Source organism: Eubalaena glacialis, chromosome 11 (genome assembly GCF_028564815.1).
Source record: "Eubalaena glacialis isolate mEubGla1 chromosome 11, mEubGla1.1.hap2.+ XY, whole genome shotgun sequence".
Lineage (NCBI taxonomy): Eukaryota > Metazoa > Chordata > Mammalia > Artiodactyla > Balaenidae > Eubalaena > Eubalaena glacialis.
This window is the reverse complement of record NC_083726.1, coordinates 17,918,705-17,936,787: the sequence shown is the minus strand read 5'-3', so window position 1 is coordinate 17,936,787 and position 18,083 is coordinate 17,918,705. Positions and strand designations below refer to the sequence as shown.

Sequence of the window (18,083 nt, the reverse complement as noted above, 5' to 3'; positions counted from 1 at the left end):
AGGCCTGCAGGAGGCCCCGAGGGCGGCCGGCCTTGGGAAAGGGCCCACAAGGTCAAAGCATTTTAAAGGCCTTGTATTAGAAAAAGAAACCAATTAAATAATACTGCCCCCCCATAAAAGCTGACTTTTAATGGGTTCTGTGGTGGGGTTTTCTCCGTGGCGGTCTCGTAGCCATAGGTCTTGGGGAGACTGTCTGCCTCTATGGGGGGAGTTTAATCTTGCATGGCGTGGGCATAATTTTACAAGTTTTACGGCTGTTTTGTCTCCCCTGAAGTGTTGCTGTGTCCTTGTGCGCTGAGGGCAACCTGCGTGCAGTTAACAGTTTACCTCGTTTTGGGTGGAAATGAAAAATGAAGTAATAAATTAAAGAAAAACACAACATGGATTTTTCCCCTGTTGTGGAGACACCCGTGCAAGAACAAAGAACCAGTGTCTTCCCGGACCACTTACTCAGATTCTAATGGCTTTTATGTGTAGACATTTGCCCGCAGGATCCCCTCCTCCCCAGAGAGGGCTGCAGGGCACGTCGGGTGTGTTTGGGGCTTGTACTGCCTACCCCAGGGCAGGGGTCAGCAAACGACAGCCCAGGGGCCACATCCAGCCCACCGCCTGTTTTTGTGAAATGATTGGGAAAAGAAAAATATCCAAAGAAGATTTCCTGACACGTAAGAATTACATGGACTTCAGGTTTCAGTGCCAGAAATGGAGCTGTATTGGCACATAATCCCGCCCGTTCGTTTGTGTGTTGTCTGGAGCTGCTTCTGCCCTGCCCCAACTGAGTTGAGAAGTTTCCATATACTGTGTGGTGCAAAACCAAATACTCTCTTGCCCTTTATGGAAAAGGTTGGCTGACCCTGCTCTAGGAGGCAAAGGAAGTGAGAGAAAACAGCTTCAAGTTTCTTGGAATTGATGATTTATTTATTCTCAGGGCTTCCATGGGGCTCAAAGTGACGAGTCAAAGGAGAATTGCATGAGAAGGAGTCAGTTCTCCTGGAGACCTTCCAGAGGAATCGGCTGCTTGTGGAGATGGCTCTCCTCGCTATTCTGACCTCAGGTTGACTTCTGAGCAGAGGGGCCTGAGTTATCCCCCTCCGGCCAGCCCTCCTCATCTGCCTGGCTTTCCTGTAAGACTCCCGAAGCCCGGCTTGAGGTCTGGTAACTTCTCATCAGCTCCCTTGATGGTTCGAGAATAAAGAAGTTTCCACCTTCCCTCCCAGGAGGCAAGCGCTTTTTGTCATAAGTTCTGTGCAGACCTAGTTGATGATCTCCAGTAGCTTCAGAAATTTGTAACAGACACTTTTTGGCCAGCCCCAGGCTTAAGCATTCTGCATATAGTAGTAACTCATTTAATCCTCACAACCAACAGAGGGAGTGAGGTCCTCTTCTCACCCCCATTTTACAGAGGGAGAAACAGGCACAGAAAGGTTAGGTATCTTGCTTAAGGTCACACAGCAGGTGTGAGGTAGAGCCAGGATCCAAACCCAGGCTGTCTGCTCAGGGGTGTCCTGCCTACTGTCACTACACGAGGGGAATTCTTTTTTTTTTTTTTTTTAATTTAATTTAATTTATTTATTTATTTATTTATTTTTGGCTGTGTTGGGCGTTCGTTTCTGTGCGAGGGCTTTCTCTAGTTGCGGCAAGCAGGGGCCACTCTTCATCGCGGTGCGCGGGCCTCTCACTGTTGCGGCCTCTCTTGTTGCGGAGCACAGGCTCCAGACGCGCAGGCTCAGTAGTTGTGGCTCACGGGCCCAGTTGCTCCGCGGCATGTGGGATCTTCCCAGACCAGGGCTCGAACCCGTGTCCCCTGCATTGGCAGGCAGACTCTCAACCGCTGCGCCACCAGGGAAGCCCTGGGGGAATTCTTTAGGCCTGTGAAAGGATCTGCTTTCCTTGTTCCCCCCCCTGCCCCTACAGTGTCATTCCACAGGAAAACGGCCTCCTATATGAGAAGGAAGCACTTGTTCCTTTGTTAATTCATCCCTCCCTCCTCCTTCTCCCTCCCTCCCTCCCTTCAACAAATAATTGTCAGGCGGGTGACTATGTATTAAACTCTGTGCAAGGGGCTTCACGAGTGAGGGTGTTTTGTGAACAAGAAGAATGAAAAAAGAATCTTTTTTCCTTTGAAAAACAGTTCTTGGTATCCTCAAAGCTGTTGGGTTTTTGAGAAGTTCACTGAATTCCTCCTCTTTTATTCATTGTAAGTGCTCATCCTTACAATGAGAACCATAAACCGTAAATCTCATCCAGAACCATAAACCCGCATCCTTTCTGCCTCAAGCTGATATTGTCATTAACAATAACCTAATGTACAAGAGGCTTTGGGGAGGCTGGCCCTCTGACTTACCCAGTGGGAAGAGCCCGCCCGGGGAAGGCCCTGCACCATTCTCCCCCTCGACACCCCGAAGGAGGGCTCCCACAGGGGTGAACTCACCACCCAGCTCGGGAACCAGGAATAAGAGGTCATAACTGATTGTGGAGGGAGAAGGCTGCCGAATTTTAAAAATATCACCAAGTCTGGCGTTGGTAGAACTCGCTCTCTTGGGACAACCGTTACAATGTCGTCTGCAAAAGTTCAGGGTTTTAGATGCCTGTCTTGTTTTCTGAAGGATTTGCTGGGCAGAATTTTCAGCATTATTTATGTCCTTCTGGGTGTGGACAAGCCTGAAGGCCAGGGAAAACCCATGGGCCCCCATGGCACCAGGCAAAGGATCAGCTCAGCCGGAAGCCTGTTCTCTCTCTTCCTTCCCCAACTGTTTCTTCTTCCCTCCTCTGTGCCCTTTTCTTGGTCAGACAGCAAATGTTTGTTGCTCATTTCTGATGAGCCTTCACTTTCTCTCCTCAGTCATGCGGAGGAACCCCTTCGGTGTGGACATCTGCTGCCGGAAGGGGTCCCGAAGCCCCCTGCAGGAACTCTACAACCCGATCCAGGTAAGCCCTGGAAATGTCCTTGCTTCTCAGCTTGGTCTCCATGTGTCAATTTTTTGGGGGGCGGAGAGGGATTGAAAGACTCCCAAATTCTGGTCTTTGGGGATTTGAAACTTCCCTCCACTGCCTGGCATTTTACCTTAAGTGGTTGCTTTCTTGGTCACCCATACACTATGTGTATGGCTCTGAAATTCTAGTGAGAGGTATTTAGAATGAGAGGAACAGCTTGGTGGAGTGCGGGGCTGAGCTTTCAGACCTGCCCAGGTTTTGGATCCCTGAGAGCCATACAGTTGCAGATGCCAGCAAGGGGACTCTGAAGTTGCAGAGCCTGCCAGGCTGTGCAGTCTCCCCCTTGACACCCCCAAAGAAGGCTCACGTGGGGGTGAACTCACCACCCAGCTCCCACGTCTGGTTATTAGAGCCCAACGATGTCCCCAAGAGTTGCACCTCCCTGCGTCAGTTTGACAAGACTCCCTTGGGTGGGGAGACTTTTTGCTTAAGTGACTGTCACAGTAAGTTGGACTTGATTATGAAAAGAGTTCCTCTCTGAGCAAAATAAGCTCCAACCAAGGCAAAGTGCCCTCCATGGAAAGCTAGGAGCAAAGGGAGGAGGCCTGGTTGCCACGGTGATGGCCTTGTTGGTGTGTGTGGGTCTTGACGTGGAGACTCCAAGGCTGGTCCTTTTGCGGGAACATAAATTAGCTTGTGATGCCAAGAACTGGTGAATGAGTGGCCCATTAGCTGACCTTTGACAGCTGGTGAGAAAGGGGGGAAAATGTACTGCTTTGGCTGTAATCTTTGAGCTTTATTTTGTATCAAATTCTTGATTTAGTATTTCTGGGGACCAAGGTGCTTGTTAGAGGAAGAAACTGCTTGGTTCCCCAAAAGTGATGAATTCCCAGAAGTCTTGCAAAGGGATGAGCCTGAGAACTTTCTGATTCCACATCTCTATCCTGTCTTTCACCCGTACTCCCGTCTGGAAAAATGGACTCCTGAGTTTGTGCAAAATGGGTGGCCTAACCATGTTAGTTCACTCCCCTATCAGCCCACCACTTTGGAGCTCAGTGTGATGAGGCCAGATTCGCCAGGTAATTGCAAACTCAGATTGCCTGAGGCCTCCTCTACTGGGTTCTCTGGTGACGCAGCAGGGAATTTGTATTTTGTTTTGTTTTTGTTTTTTAAAAATTTTTATTGAAGCATAGTTGATTTACAATGTTGTGTTAGTTTCAGGAATACCGTAAAGTGATTCGGTTATACATATATATATATAAAAATATATATCCTTTTTTTTACATTCTCTTCCATTATAGATTATTACAAGATATCGAGTATAGTTCCCTGTGCTATATACAGTAGTTCCTTGTTGGTTATTTTGTATTTGGGTTTTGTTTGGTGCCCAAATAATCTGATTATTACAGGTCAGTCTCCCAGCCTGTTCACACATTGGTCTTAGGGAAGAGGATTTCTGGTAAGCCATGTTGAAAACAACACATGCTATTGAGATGCAAAGCATCCCTCTCTTTTAGTTGACATCCTCTGTTCTCAGATCATTTTCTACTTCAAAACCAAACCATTGAAGTGTTCCTGCTTTCCTGAGGAAATTTTATGGGCAGCATATGGGTGTCATGGGAGGAGCCATTTCTGAAGTAGATGCCCCTCTGGACAAGAATTCCATGGACTGGGTCTGCGCCTGTCACTCTTGTGTCCCTGTAGTGGGTGGCCCCAAATATCTGTGATTGAAAGAACGAAAGTCCAGGTTTAAATTCCTACTTCAACTCCAGCTGGTTGTACAACCTTGCATACATGATGAGTCCTCTATAGGGGTCAGCTTTCCCATCTCTCTGGAACGTTGGGAGGATGAAATAATTCTGATGTGTCAAGGGCTATGTAAACACGATCCGTCATCACCACGGTCATGAGAATGGCTTCACTCGTGGAAACCTTGATTTTAGAGTCAGACCTGGGTTCGAAGCCTGGTCTCCTCATTTATCAGCTGTGTGAGTGAGCACAAGACATGTAACCCCTCTGAGACTGCCTCTCTCCTTTATAACGCGGTGCTGACAATTCCTGCCTTGCAGCCTTCCGTGAAAAGATGTGCCTTGCTCAGTGCCTTTTATGGAGTTTGCTCATTCCCAGATTCATTCATGCATTCACTCGTTCATTTCTTCACGCACTCTTACGAGTGCCCACTATGTGTAGCACAGTGGCAGGCACTGGCCACAGAAGGGTGAGCAAGGGCCTGTGTGTGGTTAGCCTTACGTGTCTGGTTCTCCTTGCTATCCCAGAGCTGGCTTGAGTGGGTTATCTGGTGAGGGGGGACCCTGCTTGGTCCATTTGTAAACCAATCAGAGGAGAGAGAACCTTCCTGGGTAGAGCTCATCCCTTCCATCTGATGGTGTTGGGTTCAGATGCTCACTTAGAAGCCTAGGACCCGGGAGGGAAGATGGGGCTGGAGAGGCAGCTCTGGGAGCCATTTGTGAGAGCCTAGGTGGCTGAGTCATCAGCCTCCGTCAAGCACTCACGGGCAAGCTGTCTGGCCCCTTTTGCTGGTAACCAGGAAAATGTCCCTGCAGGAGGATCTCCCCGTTTCCTCGGGATGTTGTCCCAGGATGTTTTTTCTTAGGCTGGTTTCCTTTACAAGCTGCAATTATGTTCTCTTCCCACGCACGTTCCGTCGGTGGCGCTTCTCAGAGAAACCGTCTTGGTGATCTTTGGGGCTGCCGTGGGCCGGGGAGTTCAGAGGAGAGAAGGGAGCAGGAGTTTCTGTTGAGTTGAGTAGGGTTTTGTGTCCCTGAGACGTTAGCAAACGTTGCATCCGTTGGGGCTTGGTTGTGGTTTCTCGTGTTCCCCTACCAGCCAAGCTGTGGAAGCCGCTAAGCCTGGATTGATGTTATCACAGAGGCAGATGACAAGCCCTGTAATTGCTAGAAACTGAACTGCTCCCGGAGATGCCGTTTCCCCATTTTATGTTGACTGGTGATTTGGGTTTGATATATAACGGTGAAAATAGGAACTGTTTATTTTAGATGATAAGAAAACCAACACAATGGCGAGAAACACTATCTTAGTTACCAGGTACTGGTACTGTAGGCCAGATGCTATCTAGATGCCTACAAACATCTCGTGGAGTGCTTGTATTAAGCCCCGCGCTAGGTAGTGCACCCCCATTTTATGTATGGGAGAACTGAGGCTGAGGAGGTTGTCACACAGCTTGTAAGAAGCAGAGTAAAGATTCAGATCCAGGACGAACTACAGATGCATTTATCTCCATGCTGTATTCACTGGCACCAGCAAAGTTCTCTTGGCAGGAATTACCCCATACAAAAAAAAAAAAGAGAGAGAGAGAGAGAAAAAAATCTTATCCAGATTTTCACTGGACAAACTCTTAAAAGCTCCCTTAGGAAAATTGGCTATAATCTGATTTTAGTGTCCAAGGTTTTCTTATTTTAGTGCCTCACAAACCCCTAACCATTAAAACAACAATTGGTGAAAAAAAAGTTTCTAGTTGATATTCTTAGAAAAACTGCACTCTGATGTCTTATAATTTTCCTGGTTCTCTGCTGTCTTCCTGGCCCCAAAATAAAACGTAATTGCTGATCAGATCAGCTGGCGTCAAGTCACCGTAAGTTCAAGAGTTGCCAGCTGCATATTTGTGGGCCGAGCACATCTGTGGGCCGCCCGGCTCAGCTCAGACTGCAGGGCAGAGCTATGCCGTTAGCCATTAATAGGGCATAATTGCCCCTAAAATGCCAGCGAGGGTGAGTCCTGCCTCGCCCACCTCCCGGTCCTCCCGTGGGTTCCCTGAAATCTTCCCAGCATCACTCATGTGGTTCAGCCCTACCCTGCCTGGTTCTTTCTTTAGCGTTTATACTTGCTCTGTGATTACCACGTTCTGAGAATACAGATACTCAGCCCAGGGGCTGACCAGGAACTCCTAAGTTCTGAGTCTAGGTGGTCTTCACTCATGTACCAGGGGCGTGCGGGCCTTCCTAGGGGCCTCTGAGAACCAGTCAAGATAATATTTTGACCAGTCAACATTTTATTATAATAATAAAATTGGATCTTTATTGGTGCAATCTTCAATGTGTTAAAAGTAAATTTACTTCTCCATAAGGTAGGCTCGAGGAGGAAGGATGGAGAGAGGGAGAGAAGGGAGGTAGGAAGGAAAGAAGGAAGGGAGAAAGAAAGGAAGAAAGTTACTGTTCATTGAATGTATAATACACGTCAGTGACTCTTCTAGGTGTTTTCTACACATATCTAATGGTATCTTCACAACAATCCTAAAATCTGATAGCCCCATTTTTCAGATAAGTTAACTGAAGCTCAGAAGGACTGAGCAATTTGCCAAGATCCCACAGTCCCTGAATGGTAGTGCCGGGTCTATCTGACCTGGCGAGATAGTGGGAGGGAAAGAGCCTATCCCGTTATCTTTCCCAGGGGGAAAAATGCTCCCTTGAGGTTCTTTTTCATGGTGACTCAAGCTGAGATCAGGGACGTGCTCAGGATAGTGGTAAAATTCCCAAAGGCAGGGGCCAAGGCTCATGGAATGGTATGGAATGCACAGTAGATGTCCAATGAACAGTTGCAGATTTTTTTTTCTCACTGAACACGATATTTTTGGAGGGGCCTTTGTCTCCTGGCTGGAGCCAGACTAAGCAGGAGTCACCCCCAAGAACTCTGCTGTAGGATAGCACAGCTTGGTGACATTTGGAAGTTGGGGTCTTTGATTAAGTTTTAGATTGAAAAAAGCTTGAATTGTCCAAGGGAGGGTGGGAAACTCTTCTAGCTCCAACCTAAATAGTTTTCTGAGCAAGGCTTGCCAAGATTCGTTTTGTCTACAGATGTTCATAGGATAAACAGAGGAAAAAGACGTGGGGAAGAGAGGCATGTAGGTAATAGAACATGACAAGTGCTGTGTGATCGAAGCATTCTGAAAGGTTATGGGAGAATCAGGAGTGAGCAATTAACCCTTTGAGGCACAGGGCACAGTGCGAGGCTTTCTAGAGGAGGTGGCATTTGAGCCAGGCCTCTGAGGACACATCAGACTTCACCGGACAGAGAAGAGGGAACAGCCTCCCAGAGCGAAGGAACAGCAGGAGTGAGGTGCACAGGTGCGACGGTCCATGGCACATTCAGAGAATGGTGAGGGGTTTGTAGCTGGCGTGAAAGAGCATGTTGGAAGCTGATTGGAGAGCAGGCAGGCAAGGCAGGTTGGTACCAGCTGGATAAGGCTCATTCGCCCTTCTGGAGGGTTTAGTCTTCAGCCACCGGCAGGTTGGTGGTCCCAAGGAGCCCCCTGGAGATGGTGTGCACCTTACAAACCAGCTGCTGCTTCTCACTTGGCCACTTGTTAGCTCCGGGGCTTCTCTAAGGAGGTCTGGCCCCTCCCTGCCGCAGCCTCCTCATCTGTAACATGAAGGGGTTAGACTGGACCCGTGCTTCTCAACACCTCCTGCGCTCAGGAGCTTTGAAAAAATGACCAGTGCCCAGACCGCCAGAAATTCTGATTTTATTTGTTGGTCTGGGATAGGGCTGGGGTGTCAGTATTTTTCAGAGTTCCCTAGGTGATTCTGATGGGCAACCAGAGCTCAGAAGCAGTGGGTTGGAGATTCTGTAAGGGCCCCTCCAGTTTTAAAATCTTCGATTCTTTGATTCTTGCATAACCCATAACATGAAAAGCAACTCAAAGCATGTGCATCGAGGTTGCTCTCTATCTTTTCTACTGTCTTTCTATATGAAGGCCCGTGTAAATTATTTGCACTCAGCCTCATCCACCAGGACACGGAGACCACATTCCTTCCTGTGCTGCATGGGACGGAAGGTTGTTGCGTCAATGCCCTGAGTGTTGGAGACTCGTTATGTGAACAAACCCAAAAAGCGGAGCCCTAGGGCAGAATATTGGGTGGAGCCCTGTGTAAACGAAACTTGAGCCACTTAGCTCTTGATCCCATAAGAAGGAGAACCTAGACTTGTTCCAAGCCAGACATCAGGTGGGTGCTTCTGAAAGATCAGCTTCAGTCTCACAAATAAGCATGAAAGGGAGAAAGGGCTCTCTGCCTTGAGAATCGTTCAGGAAGAACAATGCTGAATGGCCGTGTCCACTGGGGAAGGCAAGAGAGAGCAGACATTGTACAGCCCCCAACTCTGGTCAATTAATCCCTTCATTACCAACCACCTGGTAAATGACGAGTCCCTCTAATTATCTTGCATTGACCCAACAGCTGTCTACCAGCTGAAGAGGGATTAATTGATTTAGTTGTGGACCGGCTCCTTATGCAAAGATATTACTTACTGTCAGCCTAGCAGAACGGCAGCTGGCTGGCAAAGATGAAATATTACATCAACTTGATCTTACATACAGCACTTGGGAGAATGCTTCATTATTAATTGCAAATTACAATAGATGAGCAGAGCCCATTGCAAAACCCGGGGACAATGGGCCGCCTTTTCCACTGTGGCCAGTGGCTTCATTATTCTTGAACCAGGGAAGGTGCCCTGGTCGGATTTCCAATCAAGCCTGGACAGATGGCGAATCTAGAGTCTGACGCAATTCGGGTTGGAAGAGATGATTGGATGCTGGAAGGAAGGGAGGGATCCCAGCCCAGGTGTATGACGTAGGGCAATTACTTAACCTCTCCAAGCCTCGATTTCCTTATCTGTAAAATAGGAGCATGATACCAGTCTTGCAGGTTTGTGAGATTTAAAATCGTGTATGAAAAGCACCTAGGGTGGTGCCCAGGGCAGAGTTGGTGATAGTCAGTAGCCGTCAGTGATCTGGGTTGAGTTAGGTCACCTGGGACTTCTCTTAGGGGGTCTGGGACCATGCTTGGTCCCTGTCCTGGAGGCTCAGACATTTGGCAGGTGTGCACTTGAAATAATAATAATAAGATTATTTTGTTGAATAATAATAAGGTAGATGATTTCCTCTTGCCTGGAAGCTACTAGCTATTCATCATGAGCACTACCTAAAAATTTTGATTTATGTTTGTGTCTGGTAGACTCAGTTATAGGGAAGCTTGCTGTGCTGATTTTTAAGGCCATGAGTGCCTCTGTGTGTGTGTGTGTGTGTGTGTGTGTATGTGTATGTGTACACTCAACCCACATCCTGGAAAATGGGCAGATTCAGCTGTTAAGTTTTAAAGGTCTCCTGTGGTTGTGTCTGTCATACCCACAGCACGTAGCTAAGTGCCTCATTAATAGTTGTTAACTAAGACCATCTCTGGGCCGTGTTAATGCGAGGTCCACATTTCATTCAGGCTGTTTTTATAGGCAGTTTTTCTGTTTCTGGAAGCCTAATTTGACCCAGTATATTCAAATCTGGATAGCTCGGTGCTCTAATGGGGTTTTTCTGTGTCAGGCTGTGTGGATATAATCTGGCATATTTCAATGAGAGGAGGGCACTCAAGTGACAAAACAACCTCAGCAATTTCCAAATGGTAACACAGCTGTAAAATCTGCCATTTTTGGAAAGTTATTTCCTAAATTACCCTCAATTATAAGAGGTCTCTACATAATTTGATTTTTCTGTAAATTATACAACTCAGGCAGCTTCTCAGCCAACTGGATTTTAACCTTGTTGGAGTGGGTAGAGCTGAGACAAAGCCCTGGCTTGCTCTCAAATTCTCTGTAGGAAAGACGGGGTGGGGGGATGGGGTGGGGTGGGCGTCAGCTTCCCCCCATCCGGCCTCCCTCTTGACCTGCAGGTTTGGTGGGGAGCAGGGTTTCCACCCTGCCTCCACCACAAATTACTGTGAACTCTGGGGCCAACAGCTGAACCTTTTCAAACCCTTCAGACCTTGTTTATAAAGTAGGAATAAAATACTAACTGTTCAGTTATTAAGGATTAAATTAGAATATATATAGCAAGTTCCGGGCATGTGGCAAGCTGCTCAGTCGATGCTGTTTTTTTAAATTCATATTAGCTCAGATGAAAACTCCTCCAGGAAGCTCCCCCTGATTCCCCCCCGCCCCCCTCAAACTCAGGTTAAATGTCCTTCTAGAATGGTGCTGCCTACTCACAATATAATGTGACTTGTATATGCTATTCAAAATTTTCCAGCAGCCACATTTAAAAAAGTAAAACAAAAACCAGGTGAAATTCATTTTAATAATATACTTTATTTAACCCAGTATAACCAAAGTATGATCATTGCTACATGTAATCAATAAAAATATTAAGGTATTTTACACTCTTGTTTTTGTACTGAGTCTTTGAAGTCCTGTGTATTTGACACAGCACATCTCACTTTGGGCTGGCCATGTGTCACATGCTCAATGGCCACACGTGGCTGGTGACTGTCATACTGGACAGTGCAAGTCTATCCTCACCCCCATGCCAATGTTTCCCTCGTTCGTGACACTTATCTTATGTGTTTGAAATGCTCTCACTAGGCTTTGAGCCTCTTGAGGGCAAGGGCTGCGTCATTCATCTTGGTACCCTGTGGCTACTCCAGCCAGCCACAGAAAAGGAGCTCAGTAGGTGCTTGGCACTGAGTGAATCGCCTGTCCCTGGGCCTTGAGCAAGCCCGGTGTGTGGAGATCATGCTGAGGAGGCGACCAGGGCTTCGTGCCCCCAGAGACGCCGAGGCAGCCAACCATCAAGGCAGGAGGCTTGCTGGGGCCCAGTAGGTCCTTGGTCTGAAGAGGACGTCTCCACTCCAGGCTGAGGCCTGATGTTTCTCCTAAAAAACATCCTTCCAAAAGTCCAAGTGCAAGGACCATGGAAGGGCTGACACTTAGATAGATGCTGGTCATTTACACCTCAGCTTAGGTTTTGTTTGTTAGTTTTTCAGAGAGAGGTTTAATGCTGTGTGCATTCACACACCGAAGCTGTTTTCACAAGCATAGAAAGTCTAACTGTGTATTTCCTCGAGGTCCATCCCAAGAGCGTGGGCTGTTTCAGATGTGGATGGAAGTAGGCAGCACCACCAGATTCCAGAGGGGTCTGAGGGGCGTCGGTTTAATTAATCGTCCTTCTTAAACTTGCCATTGTTGTAGGGCACCCAGTCCAGAATCAGCCACCAGCCGGTGGCCCACACCAGTCCCACGGTGCCCATGGCACCCCACACGCCCACCGTGGGAGTCCAGTTTCTGGCCAGCTCGCGGTAGTGACGGCCCAGGAACCTGCTCAGCATCACGGTGCTGTCCTAACTTCTCAGCTTCGGTTTCATAAGATTCTGCCTTGAGACTGGCGTGTGACAGTGTGGGGAGCGTGGAGAGAACAGGTACAGGGAACTGGATGCTTGAAAGAACTGGAGAAAGTGAGTCCCAGACTCAGAAGGAATGGGGGGAGGGTCGGGGAGGGGACTGCTTAATCCAGACCTCGCCCTTCCTCAGTACATAGCCCACATTCAGCCCTGTTTCCTTCTTCCCTCCCCTCCTCCCTCCTTCCCTCCTTCTTCCAGAGCAGGTGGCACAAGTAGGAACCCAGTAAAAATGCACTGAATGAAATGGAACTGAAATTCCTGGATGCCATCTTTCCTTCCCTCCCTTATTATATACCTACCGTATTCATTTCCTACGGCTGCCGTTAACAAAGGACCACAAACTGGGCAGCTTAAACCACGAAAATGTATCGTTTCCCATTTCTGGAAGCTGCAGGTCCGAGATCAAGGTGTTGGCAGGGTTGGTTCCTTCTGAGAGCCCGAGGAAGAATCTGTTACATGCCCCTTATCTAGCTTCTGGCAGGTTGCTGCTGATCTTTGGCTTTCCTTGTTCGTAGAAGCATCACCCCAGTCTCTGCCTTTGTTTTCATATGACGTTCTCCCTGTGTGTGTCTGTGTCCAAATCTCTTTTTTATAAGGACTCCAAACGTAGTGGATCAGGACCCACCTGCTCTAATAGGAGTTCATCTTAACTAATTACATCTATAGTGACTCTCTTTCCAAATAAGGTCACCTTCTGAGGTACCGGGGCTAGGATTTCAACATATGGATTGGGCAGGGGAGGGGTGGCGCAGTGCAACCAGTGACACCTGCTGTGTGTATGGCGCTGTGCTAGATGCTGGGGCACTAAAGACAAGGAAGTCCTTGCCCTCTATTAGTTCATACTCTAGTGGGCAACTCAGGCCAGTAAACTGACCATCACAAAACAAAGTTCTATTTGAGTTTGGTACTCGATGCTGGAGGAGCGTAGGTGAACCAGGAAGTTAGATGAGGCGTGTGCACGTGGGAGTGTGTGCACCGTATGTGCTCCTGTGTTTGTGTAGCCTTTGTCACCCCGATTGAGCAAAGACACGGGAGGTGACACACAGAGGACCATCTGGTCCTGCCCTCCCCCGCATAAACACCAGCTAAGGGGAGAGGATGTCCTGACTCTCAAGGGACTGGAGCACCGTCCCTCCTGGGCGGGCACCCCATCCATGCCCCTCTGGTGAGGACCGGCAGCCCAGGGATGCGTGAAAACCGGTTTGACCGTAGCTCCTGACTTCTAGAAAGGTCTGCAGCTCCAGTGTCTCCAGCCGATAGTCTGCTGTTCAGTAGCTACATGACCACGCCAGAGGACACCGCCAGGTTGGCCCTGCTCCAGCCTTGGCAGGTGCAGAGCTGCTCTGGAAGGAAGCTGGAACAGGCCACAGGGGTGGGACGCCCAGGCCGACTCCGCTGCTGCCTAAAATGGCCTGTTGCAATGTTTCCTCCCCTTTGTCTTCTGTCAGGGGTTGAAAGCCACAAAATGGCCAGCATACAGTTCTGGCAGTCATTTGGACTCTTGGAGAAACCGCTCTGCCCGCCTGTTCCATCTCCAGCCTTTGCGCTACGGGATGTCCACAGATACGCCCACAGCTGTAACGGCGTCTCGCCAATGCAGGGCTTGGCTATGGAGAGCTCGGCCAGCTCACTGCTTGCTTGGATCCAGGCCTCACATGCTGTCCCAGTATTTGGGGAAAAGTTCTGAGAGAAGGGGGCATGTCTGAGGCCCTCCCTAGCCGTGGTTAAGAGCACGGGCCTTAGAACCAGCTGGAACCCCAGAGCCACCGCCTGCCAGCTGTGACTTGGGGAAGCTTCTTACCTTCTCTGTGCCTCAGTTTTTTCACCTGTAAAATGAGGATAATACATACTAGCATCTACCTCACAGGGTCCTTGTGAGGATTAAATTTGAATCCACAGAATGAGGCCGACATAGGTGTTCGCTGTTTGCTGTTTGCTGTTATTGTTATTCAGGCACAAAAGCCAGAAAGGAGGAAATGATCCTGGGGACACATGAGCAAGCTGAAGTTCAGATCACTTGGAAGGCAGGGCTCCACGTAGCAGACTCATCTTCTACCTGTTAAAAGGGAACTCCGTCTTCTAGAGCAGAGGGTCTCTGTTTTGGCTGCACTTCAGAAGCAAAAAAGGAAATTTAAAACATCCACACATTCAACCCACTAAATCAGAATTTCTGGGGGTGTCGGTACTTTTTTAAAAGCTCCCAGTTGATTCCAGTGTGCAACCCAGTTTGAGAACCACTTGCTCTGGCTTTTTCCTACTCAAAGACAGGTCCGGGGACCAGCAGCCTTGGCATCGCTTACGAGCTTGTTAGAAATGCCTTGGCTCCCACCCCAGCCTGCTGAATGGAAACCTGCATTTTAACAGGGTCCCTGGTGGTCTGCAGCAGTGTTAACTGGAGAGGGCTCCTGAGAGAAGAGTCCACTCCCTGGGGGCTCCTAGAAGCAGCAGCTGTCCGTGTATTAGATGACCAAGGACGGGGGTACAGAGTCTGCATGGATTTCAGACACAGAGGCCAAGAAGAGGTCCCTACCTTTCGTGGAGCCTGGCACGCTGTTGCTTTCTGGAAACTTAGAAAACAGATGCTATGTTTATGCTGCATGGGGTGCTTGTCAGGAGCAGGGAGCTGGAGTCCCGTGGTGGGCTAGATGGATGGGCAGCCTCTCGGGTCCCCTGGATGCACTGAATGTTCATAACTGGCTCAACTTGGAGAAAAAAACATGACTTTGAACGGGGACCCTGGAAGCGAAGGCCACTGTGATGCCTTTAAAAGGCCTCGTCCTTTCTGGGTGCTGAGTTCCTGGGGTGAAAGGGATTTGCTGGGTGAGGAGCTGAGCTCCCTTGGGTGACCGCAGTCTGAGTTTGTTCTCCTCACGGTTTGGGCTGTTCCTGACCTCACGTTGTCAGGAAACAGGAAGGAGGCACCCAAGGTAGACCCTCCGTGCTCCCCTACCCCACTTCAGCCTTTACCTCCAAATGACATTTTGAGGTGTCACCCTCTCCCCTCCCCCAACCCCAATTCCACCCCAACTGCCTCTAAATGCCAGGCGCAGCAGATCTCAAGCAATGGAGTTTAATGGGAAGAGAATGGAATTCAGAGCCCAAAGTCCTAAGTTTAAATTTCTGCCTCTTTCTGCTTACTAGCAGTGTGGTCTTGGTCAAGTATCTCAGAGTGGAAAATAATTTATTTAATTTTAGCTGAAGAGGCCACATAGTATAGCAGTTAAAACTGGGGTTCTTGGAATCAGGCTTCCTGGGTTCAAATCCATACTTGCTGGCAGAGTAACCTTGGGTCATTTACCTAATCTCTGGGTACCTCAGTTTCTTTTTCTGTAAAATGGGGAGAACAGCAGTCCCTACCTCTTTGGCTTGTTATGAAGATTTAATGAGTTGATTTGTGTCAAGTGCCTAGAACAGTAGCTGGAGGCACAGAGTCAAGTATGTTAGTAAATATTCTTTTTTTACCTTTACATCTGCATATTTAAAACTTTCCACTGTTCTTTTCAAAAAAAATTGTAATCACAGTTTGGGTTCTAGTAACTGACTTTTAAGAGAAGCTTCCCTTGCCCAGTGACATTTATAGTTCCTCACATTCAAACAACCTGTTGTTGCTTTTCAAATGCAGCAGTCCCCATTTTACAGGTGGGGAAACTGAGGCACAGAGAGGCCTTATTGGCTTTTAAAGTAACACGTGCAGGGTCATCCGATCCAGTCAAGGAGTTGCAGAGCCACAATTCAGCCTGTTGTTCTTGGGACCAGGCCACCTCCACCAGCTCAGCTGGCGTAGAGATTCGTTGACTACACGGGTGACCCGAACGTGTTTGATTCTCAATTCATTGGTCCTTAAAGTAGTGATGGAACCCCCTCCTCCCCGTGAGAACTTGTAAATGGGCTGGCTCCTGCCTGCCTTTAGTAGGTGGTGACCACGGCGCTCCAGGCACACCTGGGTGAAGGATGCTGCTTGGTGCTGGGACCCCTTCTATCCCAGCGGGCAGGATGCGGTGAAGGGGAGCAAGGATGATGGGGCATCCTGTGCTGGCCACTTCTCTCCTGGCTTCTCAGTTTCTCCCAGAAACTCACTCACCCCTCATGAGTCAGACAGAGCATCTTTAAGCCAGGAACAAGATTGCTCAGGCCAGAGATGGAACCTGAAATAGGCAAGTTACAGGAAGTGCTTCTGAGGGTTTAAGAGTTGGAAGATTGCTTCTTTGAGTTCTCCCCTGCCTAGGCACAGTGACCATCTGTAATTGTCTCCTCCATTCATTCTTGTCAGGAGTGGCCTGTTGCGTTCATCCCCCCAGGTCTCTGTTATGAGCCCAATGGAGGCACTGTTTGGTGGCCTCTTGCCATCCTCTTGCCGTCCTCTTGCCAGAGCCCTGACCAAGAATCAGTGTTCAAACAGGAATCACGATGATTCCAGTCTCTTTCCTAATTAGCAGGAAACACAGAGCCAGTGAAAGCAAACAGGCCGCTTGGTAAGGCCAGGGTGGGGGCTGCCCATTTGGGGAGGGGTTGGCCACACTGATTGGTAGATCCACTGGGCTTCTGTTGTGTCAGTTGGTTCCATAGCCTGGCACAGACCATGGCAGTAGTTGGCAGAGGGAATTATAGGCAAGGGTTAACTCATCCCCAAACCCCTTGATCACTAAGAGTAAAGAAGTAGATAGACTCACACTAAGCCCTTGCTTTTTGCAGATGGACCTTTCTGGGTTCGACTTTTCAAGAGCAGCCTGGAAGTCCATTAACAAGGGACACGTGTAATCTTTCAGAGGAACAAATTTGAATCAGAGGAAGCCAGTCCCTCAGCTCACAAGTGAGCCCAGCCATCCCCTCAGCACAGCAGCTTTGTAATTCTGTAATCATCATTCCCAAAGAACCTTCATTCTAGTACTGGTGGAGCCGCTTGAAAGTTTCATCTCATTTGGTAGGGAAACTGCATGCTAGCATGACATTTAGAAATGAGAAGGCTGTCTTGGGACCTGTCCCTCAAACGTATTTTGTCACCACATAGACTGGCTCACAAATGGTACCCCCGCTTTCTCCCACGTGCTACATTGGGTCTCTCTCATTCATAGGATGGTTAATCTCAGTTTAGCCTCTGGGCCTTGGCTCTCAGTAGGTTTTCCTTCATTTTACAGGATAGACGAGCTGGTGCCTGAAAAGAAATGTGACTTTTGAAAGGAATTGGCAGATACTACAGGAGTTCAGAGGCGGCTGATACCCAATTATTCACGGTCATGAGGGAAAGGGGTTGAATGAGAAATAGAAATCCACACGTAACCCAGACCTCTTGTTAATCAATAGCCTTCTCTTCCACTATGCCTTTAACCTTCTTGGGCTGATTCATGGCTCTCTTCAGAACTGAGATCCTGAGTGATCAGTACAAAAGAAATAATTTACCAACCCCTTTCTTAATGAGGAGCATCTAGAGGAACTGAAATGCTTTTTTTTTTTTTTTAATGTATTATTACTGTTTTTGTTATTCACTCAGAGTAAAGTGTCGTTTTTCTTGAGCAAGTGGCAAAATGAGCTTCTTCTGTGGGTTGGTTTGTTCATTGTTGTCTTATCGGAGAACAGCATATAACACAGTGATTTTCTTTTTTGCTAAAAAGAAAAAAATTATTGGGATTCAGGCCTAGATCGCATTGAAATAAAAACCAGGAGCCAGGAGAAGGAGGGTCAATTGCAGTTGATAATTGAGTCTCCTTCCCCAGGATTTTAGGGTGTAACTCAATCCGAGGGGAAGGAATGATAAGTATCTTGTTGAGATAAAGCCTGGCCAAAAACAGCCCCTGGCAATTGCTGCCATTTGTTATCTGATTAATGCACAAGGTACAGTCTTTCCTGAGCCTAAGAACCCCTGCTTGTCTTTATCGGTTGCGAGTTGTTCCAATTGAACTTGCGAAATAGCAATGTCCAAACCCACTGCAAACCTTGGGAGGTGGTGGTGCTTCT

The 18,083-nt window shown here is 48.2% G+C and overlaps 2 protein-coding genes across 3 annotated transcripts in view; one reads left to right on the top strand and one right to left on the bottom strand.

The window, feature by feature from the left end:
• Window positions 1-18,083, top strand: part of CHST11 (carbohydrate sulfotransferase 11) — a 271,589-nt gene that overhangs the window by 122,825 nt on the left and 130,681 nt on the right. For both annotated transcript variants that reach the window (XM_061205219.1, XM_061205218.1), the window contains exon 2: window positions 2,843-2,928. In XM_061205219.1, coding sequence (XP_061061202.1) covers window positions 2,843-2,928 — 86 coding nt within the window. The remainder of the gene's footprint in view (window positions 1-2,842; window positions 2,929-18,083) is intronic.
• Window positions 11,889-12,059, bottom strand: LOC133101303 (cytochrome b-c1 complex subunit 10-like). The gene has a single exon (XM_061205961.1). The coding sequence runs from the start codon at window positions 12,057-12,059 to the stop codon at window positions 11,889-11,891; it is 171 nt and encodes a 56-aa protein (XP_061061944.1).